Below are 8,494 nucleotides of genomic sequence, written 5' to 3' on the forward strand. Positions count from 1 at the left end.
CTAGCTACCCCGGTGCTGTCAGACCGGAAGAGGCTTGTGGCCCTACTCAGGCCGGTTTTCTGCCTCCCCAACCAAAGCAGTCTCAGGTCCTGCGCGATTGGACTGGAGCAGAAGCTGTGTTCCACTCACCAGAAGTCTCAAGATCCTGTGGCGGGTGTCGTTGGTAGCTGGCGGGTGTCAGCAGACCCCGCGCCCCAGTCACCCCGGTGCTGGTCAGACAGGAAGAGCCGTGCTTCACTTTCTAAGGCTGCTGGTTTATACAGCATCTGAAGGCTTAGCCTATGGCTGAACACTGTGTCAGGAAGTCCACAATCAAGTTCCAATACCAGTGGTGCTGGACTGATGTTCTGGACAAAAATCAGCATATCTCATCTGCTGTACTCCTCACCTCGAAGGGCTGGGGACCTGGCTCACGAGGCCCAGGGGTACCAGGAACGGGTTCAGTGGGCAGATCCCAACTGCTTTCCAGGCCAGCCTTGGCTCTATGGGCTCAGAAGCTTGAGGACTAGCTCGGTCAGGCTCCTCTGGCCCCGTGGAGCCAGTCCCTCCATCTTCAGTCCCAGGCCTGGGCCTCTTCTCTCCAGGGAGAGAGGTCTGGGGAGCCATCAGTTGAGCATATGTTTTGGTCATATGTTCCAGCAGGGCTGTGCAAGGCAGGTGGGACAGTTCCTCTGGAAGTGCCATGAGCAGGTTAAGGACCCCAGCTGACTCAGCTGCTGAGAGCTCAGGGCCATGGCCACCTCTGGAGGAGAAGGAAAGGTATTTGTAGATCTTCTCAAAGTCCACAGCAAAGTCTCTGTCTGTGGAGGATCCAGCCAGGGACTTGGTGGGGGCATCAGGGTCAGGGACAGTGACCTCTGAGGCAAGGCCAGAGGTCTCAGGGTTGGCTCCAGAGCCTTAAGGTCAGGGACAGAAGCCTCACGAGTGGGGCCAGCAGCAGTCATAGGGACAGGCCCCTAACCTTCAGATGCAGGATCCTTCTGTCCATCTTGGTTGCTCAAGAACACCAGTGCCTTTCCACGGGCCTTTGTGGGCTTGCCCGGCCTGGAGTGCAGGAGGCTGAGGGGTTCTGCAGCAGCAATGGTGAGCACCTGGGAGAAAGCTGCAGTCAGGGCTTCCTCCAGTGGGCCTGTTAGTTTCTCAGCAAGATCCATCCATACCTCTACTGAGGCTGGGAGCTGTGTTTCTTGATGCCTTGGCCCCTCTCTGCCACCTGGCTGCATCTTCTGAATGGCCTCTTGAACCTCCCAGTCCTTGAGCTTCTGGATAAAGTGGCAGATCTCTGCCTTGCAGCGGCCTTGCAGCTCCTGGGCCAGCTCTGCGGCGTCTGGCTCTGGCTGGCCCCGCCGAGCCTGAAGCAGCCTCATAAAGTGAATTGGGCAATCTTCTCTATTTCTATTTTGTGGAATGATTTGAAGAGAATTGGCATGAATTCTTCTTTGAAAGTCTAGTAGAATTTTGCACCAAAACCATCTGGCCCTGAACTTTGGTTGGGAGATGTACTGGCTGGTTTTATGTCAACATGACAGATGCTCAAGTTATCTGAAATAATGGCACCTCAATTGAGAACATGCTTTCATAAGATCCAGCTGTGAGGCATTTTCTTAGTAATTGATGAGGAAGGGCCCAGCCCATAGTATGTGGTGCCATTCATGGAAGCCTCTGAATAATCTAATCGAGGCCTAGAATGTTTTCAGCCTCTGCGACTTGCTGCTGAATAAGATCACCCTTTCATAATTTTTTTCTGAACTCTGGCTGTGAAAGATTCCGAGAGGAGCCCCTCGCTCAGGCCTCAGGACAATAGCAGACACCCAAGAACTCACGATAGACCAAGCTTGATGCAAACCACATGAAGCTTTATTCGGGGAAAGCCAGAGCTCTGGGGACAACTCATATCCCATGCAGGGGTAGAGGAGTCGACCTCGAGGGGAAAGAAGACCCAGTTTTTATAGGCCCTCAGGGGGGAAAGGGGAAAGGGGAAAGGGGGGGGGGAGTAGGGGATTTCCAGATCTAAACAATGTCTATTCTAAAATGATTGATTCTTCAAGAAATGGGTATGGGAGGGAAACAAGGAAAGAGTCTAATGAAGGTGCAGCACTCCGGATTGATTCTTCAAGAAATGGGTATGGGAGGAAAACAAGGAAAGAGTCTAATGAAGTTGCAGCACTCTGGATTGGCCCCGACTATGGTTGCTGGGGAGATTTCCTGACTCTTTCCCAGCAACCAATATCACAAACACCTGGCAGTGAGGTGCAGCAATGGGCACACAGCTGGTCAGAACATTGGCAGACACACAGGTTCGAGGAGCGGCCAGAGCATTGTGCACCTCTATTTTTCTAAATCAGTGAAGCTAGTTCTACTAACAATGAAATCTATTTTGCCAATTTCAGGGCTTCTGTGACCTTTTACATTCTGTCAGGATCTTTCAGCTGGATCAACTTAACTGTTATGGTTCAAACTCCTCTCCCAGCTGACTGAGTCAATCTGGCTTCTCTCTCTTGGCTTCTCCTGAATTGCTTTCCTTGGCCTGATATTAATTTTGGCACTCTGTTTTAATCTTCCAGCTCCTTCCTGTTCTCTTGTTCATCTTGTCTTTACCTGTGTTGAAGTATCCTCAGCCAGTATTTTTGTCTTCCAGATGTCCCCGAGTGAGACCCTGAGATGCAGATCGATGCAAAAGCAAGAGATTTATTTCCTGGTTCATCAGGGTTGACTTTCAATTAGTCCCTCATGGCGAGTTACTAAGAAGGTGATCCTGAATGGCTACTACAAGCAGTTTTTATACTTTTTAGGGGCTCAGGTTACATCAGCAAAGTTATGGTTCAAACTTATTGGCTAAGCTTATTGACCTTTAAATCTATTGGCTAGCAAGCATGATGCACATTTGAACTCTACCTGGGACTTTCCAGAGGGTCAGGGACTATCAGTCAGTACATTCTGAAATTTTTTTACTCAAGAATGTTCCTGTGTGTGGAGAATGGAACTTGGCCTAGCCTTGACTCTTGGCAGGAGGGGGAAGCTGTAAGGAGGGTGTGGGACTGGAAAACCCCTTAGGGTCCCTCAGTGTCTAGCCTTGCCTTCTCTTTAATCTGTCTCTGCAAAAACTCTCCTGGTAAAACTGTTCCCCTCACCCTCTCTGTGCTGCTCCACTCTCCCTCTCAACTCTACTGCACTGTTCTCCACAAATTCTACTGTATTCCTGGGGTGTACTGTCTTCTTCCTGTACTGTCTATTTCTCCCTTAAGTAGTTTCCCTTTCCTCTCTCTTTTTTGAGAGTTGAGCATATCCTATTCTGTCAAATCTTTCTCTGATTTGTCACTTTTCCTGCCACTCTATTAGACATCATTTTCAAATATGAGTGCTTTCTTCTACAAACTAAATTTAAGTTCACTGTTTGGGGTTAAAGGCAAATACTAAAGTTGTGTCTGCATTTCAGCCAAAGGAATTAACAGTGTGTGCTAAGTGTGAGTTACACTCTAACTAGAAACAGGTTCAGATATCCTGTAACATGTGCAGGCATCCACAGCTGCTATGTGTTCTTGAATGCAAAGGCACCAATACTGCAAGGTGGACCAGTGTGCCTATGGGGACAAGTTGACAGTCTTGAGCATGTGTATAGCTGATTAAGCCATCCAATGGAACATAAGTAAGGGCTGGAGATAAAGATCAATGGTCAAGAGCACTTTTTGCTCTTGTAGAGGATGTAGGTTCGGTTTTCAGCACTATGTGGTAGCTAATAACAGTCTGTAATCCAGTTCCAGGGGGCATGACACTCTCTTCTAGGCTTTTCAGCAGATATGTACATGGCATGTAGATATGTTAGGGTCCAGGAATCACCCCAGAAAACACTCAGACACCAAGTTCAGTCAAACAGGGAGAGTTTATTGAACACACACCCTGACTGGGATTGACCAGACAAGGATGCAGGTCAGAATCAGGAGCTGAGATTGGGACCCTACTGTTTCCCAGGGGCAGCTTACAGAGGAAAGAAAGATAAACATAAAAGCTCATAGCTTATATACAGGTGCAGGAAGTACTGCTGAGTAGTTGTGGTGGTTGGTTTGGTTCAAGCTTGTTGTAGCTAACTACACAGAGCAGTTCTAACTGACATTTATTGCAGTGGCTTTAGAGGAAGGTGAGGGTCTGGGGAATTTTCAAGAACACCAAAGCCTAGAACTTAGCAGGATATGTGAATAATGGTTAATTAGGCATGAGAAAGGTCCTCTGTAACAATGTAAGATTGTTGGCTATAGGGGGCTGTAACCTCCCCTCCCCAGCCTGAAACCTGTTTGCTCAGGTTTCAGTGTTAGAGAGCATCAGAGCGGAGCTTGCTGCCCAATCATCCTGCCACTCCCACTGCTGCTGCCTGCCACCTAACTGTTCCAGAGCTATCACGTGTTCACCTGCAACCTTACTCCAAGATGATTTGGCGGGAATCGGGCCCCTTCCCCTTCTTCATAACTCGGTGCACAAATTAGTAAAATTGAGCTTTGATCAGAATTTTGTCTTAGCTTCATCTTTCTCTCATCCGCCTAGCTCCCTCTTCTCTTCCAGATTCCAAGATGCCTTTCCAGAATAGATCCCAGACATGTGAGCCGCTGGCTGGACACAACAGGGGGCTGGAGAGATGGCTCAGTGGTTAAAAACACTGACTGCTCTTCCAGAGGTCCTGAGTTCAATTCCCAGCAACCACATGGTGGCTCACAACCATCTGTAATGAGATCTGGTGTGTCTGAAGACAGCTACAGTGCACTTACATACATTAAATAAATAAAATCTTTAAAAAAAAAAGATTGTTGGCTATAGGAAGAAAACAAAATGGCTGCAGTAATGTCAGAAGAAAGTGGCTACCTAGGTCTTAACAGATATATGTGCCGACACCCATTCTCATAAAATAAATAAATCTTTCAGGCCTCGGTAAATACTTACACAAGTTTCCTGTTCTACTGGGGAAGCCAAAGGCATCTTGGTTTCCATCTAGTTCAAATCCCCTGTTTTTCAGGTATTTAAACTTAACATGTAGAAGAAGGTAACTCCTCCTTCATTAGTAACTAATCCGAGGACTTCATTTCTCTACCTCAGTACTTCAAAACAAGAATCTCTACTAGGCTTTCTTTCTGACTTAGTTGGGAAAACTGGTCTTCACTTTCGTTTTTTTTTTTTTTTTTTTTTCACATTGGGTTTAGTCTAAGTGTTCAAAATTCAGGAAAGAGTTCTGGCAATTGCATGGGCTTCTCACCATATAGACTCTCCATGACACTATGAGACAGGAGCCCATCCTACCCCATATGAAATGTGGAGTCCTTGGATGATGTTCACATACTTTGAGCAGGCCCTGGTAACATGTACCCTTTCTTCTCAGGCCAGCCTTTAAATTTGATACCTTCAGATTCACCAAACTCAGACTCTCGTAAAACTGCACCAGCATTTAATTCGGGAGAGTTTTTGTTTAACGGTTGGTTATGTGATAACGTGAAGAGAGCAGTATGTTGGTTTTCACATTGGGTACAGGCCACATAGTAATGGCAGTTCTTTGGATTTTTATTTTATGTGCCATGAACAAGACTAGCAGAAATGTGGTTAGTTTTACATGTAAATGAAGTGAGTAGCCATCAGCAGAGGAAGGCTTAAGGATTCCAAAAGATATTTCTTGGAATCATATAATTTCAGAATGGGAAGAATTTTGGTTGTTAAGACACTGCTTCATATAGTCCAGGCTGGTCTCTAATTTTCTATGTAGCCAAAGCTGGCTTTAAGAACCTGATCTTCCTTCCTCTCCTTCCAGAGTTCTGAGACTATAGGAAATGTGTCATAATGGCCAGCATGTTGAAGGGAAATTGGTTGGTTGGTTGGTTTGGTTTTGAGACAAGTTTTCTCTGTATATCCTTAGCTGTCCTGGAATTTACTTTGTAGACCAGGCTGGCTTTGAACTCACAGTGATATGCCTGCCTCTACCTCTGAAGTATTGGGGTTAAAGGTGTGTGCTACCACTATCTGACTGTTGAAAGGAATCTTAAAAGGATTGCTTTGTGTAACAAAACACCTTTCTTCCTGTATCTGTCTCAGTCTCTCTAAGTGTGTGTAAATGCTCACTTGGGTGCAATTATACATGCATGTGCACATTTGTGTGTGAAGGCCAGAGATCCACATCAGGTGTCTTTATCAATAACTCTCTAGATTACTTTTTGAGACAGGGTCTCCCCCTGAACCCAGAACTTGCCAATTCAATTAGAAGGGCAAGCTAGTGTTGTAGTCTGCCAAAAGACCCTCACTCACAAAGACCACAGAGACTGACATTGCTGAAAACTGCAAGAGGATTTTTAAAAATTGATCCAACATGTTGGGGACCCCCCTTAACATGCAGGCAAGAGGAGAGACCCCAAACAAACAAAGAACACACTTTTTATACCTTGTAAGGGGCAGATCTAGGCAACAGAACTAGCTGGCTTATTTTGATTGGTGTAGCAAGTAACCCTGTCAGGAAGTGGTTGGTTTGCATAGGGTGACTACCTTTAGCCTAGTGACTCACACTGCCTGCCCTTATGTTTGTTTGTTTTTTCTCAGCATTGTTTAGTCGGCCAGCTTCCTTATCTGGTTCTGCACTTGGCCTGCTAGTATAGTTTGGAAAGTTTCTTCAGAGGGGGAAGGGACTAAGTGGTCTTGAATTTATTTTGGATTCTACATTCCCCCCCTTTTCTCTGGTGCATTTCAATCCTGAAATGATGTTTCACTTTTTGAAGCTGTTGATATTGTTGTCTGAGCATCAAAACTTGTACTGTACTTAAGCAATTAAGGATGCATGGGCCAAAGTTTAAGATCAGAAACAGGATAAGAAGGGGTAATAAGCAGGACTAGGTAGGGATCCTTCCAGTGAGGCTTGAGGGTCTGGGCATGATGCTGGCACACTTATATCAGATCTGTGATTGGAACTGGTGGGATGTCTTTGGGGTGCCCGGCTCATTTGCTGCAGCCAGTTGTGACCAGACTTCCTCCTGCACCACCTGCAAGCCTTTTTTAACCTAGCATATAGATCATTATTATCATTATTACCTAGCATATATCATATACCAACAACATGTGGATTCAAGTACATCATTTAAGACAGTGAGAGGCAGGGCAGCCCTATAAAGGATCTCAAAAAGGATAAGACTGAATTGAGAGGGAGTAGTTCTGGTTCTAAGTAGGGCAAGGGAGAGGAGCACCACCCAGTCTGCGCCAGTCTCCATGGTTAATTTTGTCAAGGTTTCTTTTAGGGTTCTATTCATCCTTTCTACCTATCTTGAGCTCTAAGGTCTGTACACACAATATAATTTTCATTTGACCTCTAAATACTTGGCCACGCCCTGACTTACCTGGGCAACAAAGGCAGGGCCATTATCTGACCCTATTGCTTTTGGCACTCCAAATCTTGGAAAAATTTCTTCAATAATCTTCTTGACGACCATCTGAGCAGTCTTATTTTTACAGGGAAAAGCGTCTACCCATCTTGAGAACGTATCCACAAAAGCCAGAAGGTATTTATACCCATATTTTCCTCAGTAAAGTCTACCTCCCAGTAGACACCGGGTCTGTCTCCCCAGTACCCCTTTCTTGGATCCACCATGGTACAGTAGACATTGACTTTTTGGCAGGGCACACACTTGTACATCACCTGATCCACAAGGTGTTTTAAACCTGGTACATGGTACTTAGTCTTGGAAAATGTCTGGATGAGCTTGCTTACCCCTAAGTGAGTCCACTGTTGCATCTGTTTGATCATAGCCTCTGCTTGTCTTTGTGGCAGGATTTTCTTCTCCCTGGAGGTGTACCACAGTCTCTTATTTTTGTTGAACTGGTGCCTGGGATCTTTGGAAATGAGGGCTAAGTCCTCTGCTATGTAGGTAAACTCAGGGATGGGTTTTTCGGGCTCTGTTGCCAGGAGCACCAGCAGGGCCATGGCTGCAACTGCTCATGCCTCTCAGTCTGCCATGTTGTTGTCTCTTGCTATCATGGTATCTCTCTTCTGGTGACTAGGACGGTGGATGATGAGTCTTTTTCCCTTTCCTAATTCCAAGGCCTTAGTGATCATTTCCACCTTTTGGGCCGACATGTCTTCTGGCAGGGCCTGTATCCAGATAACTTGGTGTCTACCACAGCTGTTCCAGCATGTCTTCTCCCTTCTTTTAGATAGCTGCTCATGTCTGTGAACCAGGTAAAGTCTGTGCCCTCTAGTGGCTGGCCTGTCAGATCTTTACGCCATCCATGTGCCTTGGCAAGAACTTGCTGACAGTCATGGACAGGGGTCTCTATGTTTGGGTCTGGGAGCAGGGTAGCTGAGTTCAGACTTGAGGGGGTGGGGGGTTGGGGTTTGGGGGAAGTGACTCTATTGGAGTTGAGAAACAGAATTTGGTAATGTGTCATGCAAACGTTAGTCAGCCATCAATGGGGGGGCTGACAAACTACATTTTTTAGGGTGTGTGGTACCGAGATTACCAAGTTCTGCCCCAGAGTCAAT

The 8,494-nt window shown here is 46.2% G+C and overlaps 1 protein-coding gene across 1 annotated transcript; it reads right to left on the reverse strand.

Annotated features, from left to right (window-relative positions):
- Window positions 1-235: 235 nt before the first annotated feature.
- Window positions 236-7,936, reverse strand: LOC110309672 (snRNA-activating protein complex subunit 2-like). The gene is made up of 4 exons (XM_021182400.1): window positions 7,724-7,936; window positions 4,533-4,569; window positions 962-1,366; window positions 236-896 (listed from the first exon to the last, which is right to left on the reverse strand). The coding sequence occupies exons 1-4, from the start codon at window positions 7,934-7,936 to the stop codon at window positions 385-387; spliced, it is 1,167 nt and encodes a 388-aa protein (XP_021038059.1). The 3' UTR covers window positions 236-384.
- Between the last annotated feature and the right edge of the window lie 558 nt (window positions 7,937-8,494).

The sequence above is a fragment of the Mus caroli genome, chromosome 14 (genome assembly GCF_900094665.2).
Source record: "Mus caroli chromosome 14, CAROLI_EIJ_v1.1, whole genome shotgun sequence".
NCBI classification, from domain to species: Eukaryota; Metazoa; Chordata; class Mammalia; order Rodentia; family Muridae; genus Mus; species Mus caroli.

Bases quoted from the DNA above. Each gene is read 5' to 3' on its own strand.
- LOC110309672 (XM_021182400.1), bottom strand. From the start codon at position 7,936: ATGGCCCTGCTGGTGCTCCTGGCAACAGAGCCCGAAAAACCCATCCCT. The intron at 4,570-7,723 runs GTAAGCAAGCTC...ATCTATTCTGGA, and splicing joins AACAGTGGACTCACTTAGGG to AAGGCATCTTGGAATCTGGA. The intron at 1,367-4,532 runs GCGGATGAGAGA...CAATTCACTTTA, and splicing joins GGAAGAGAAGAGGGAGCTAG to TGAGGCTGCTTCAGGCTCGG.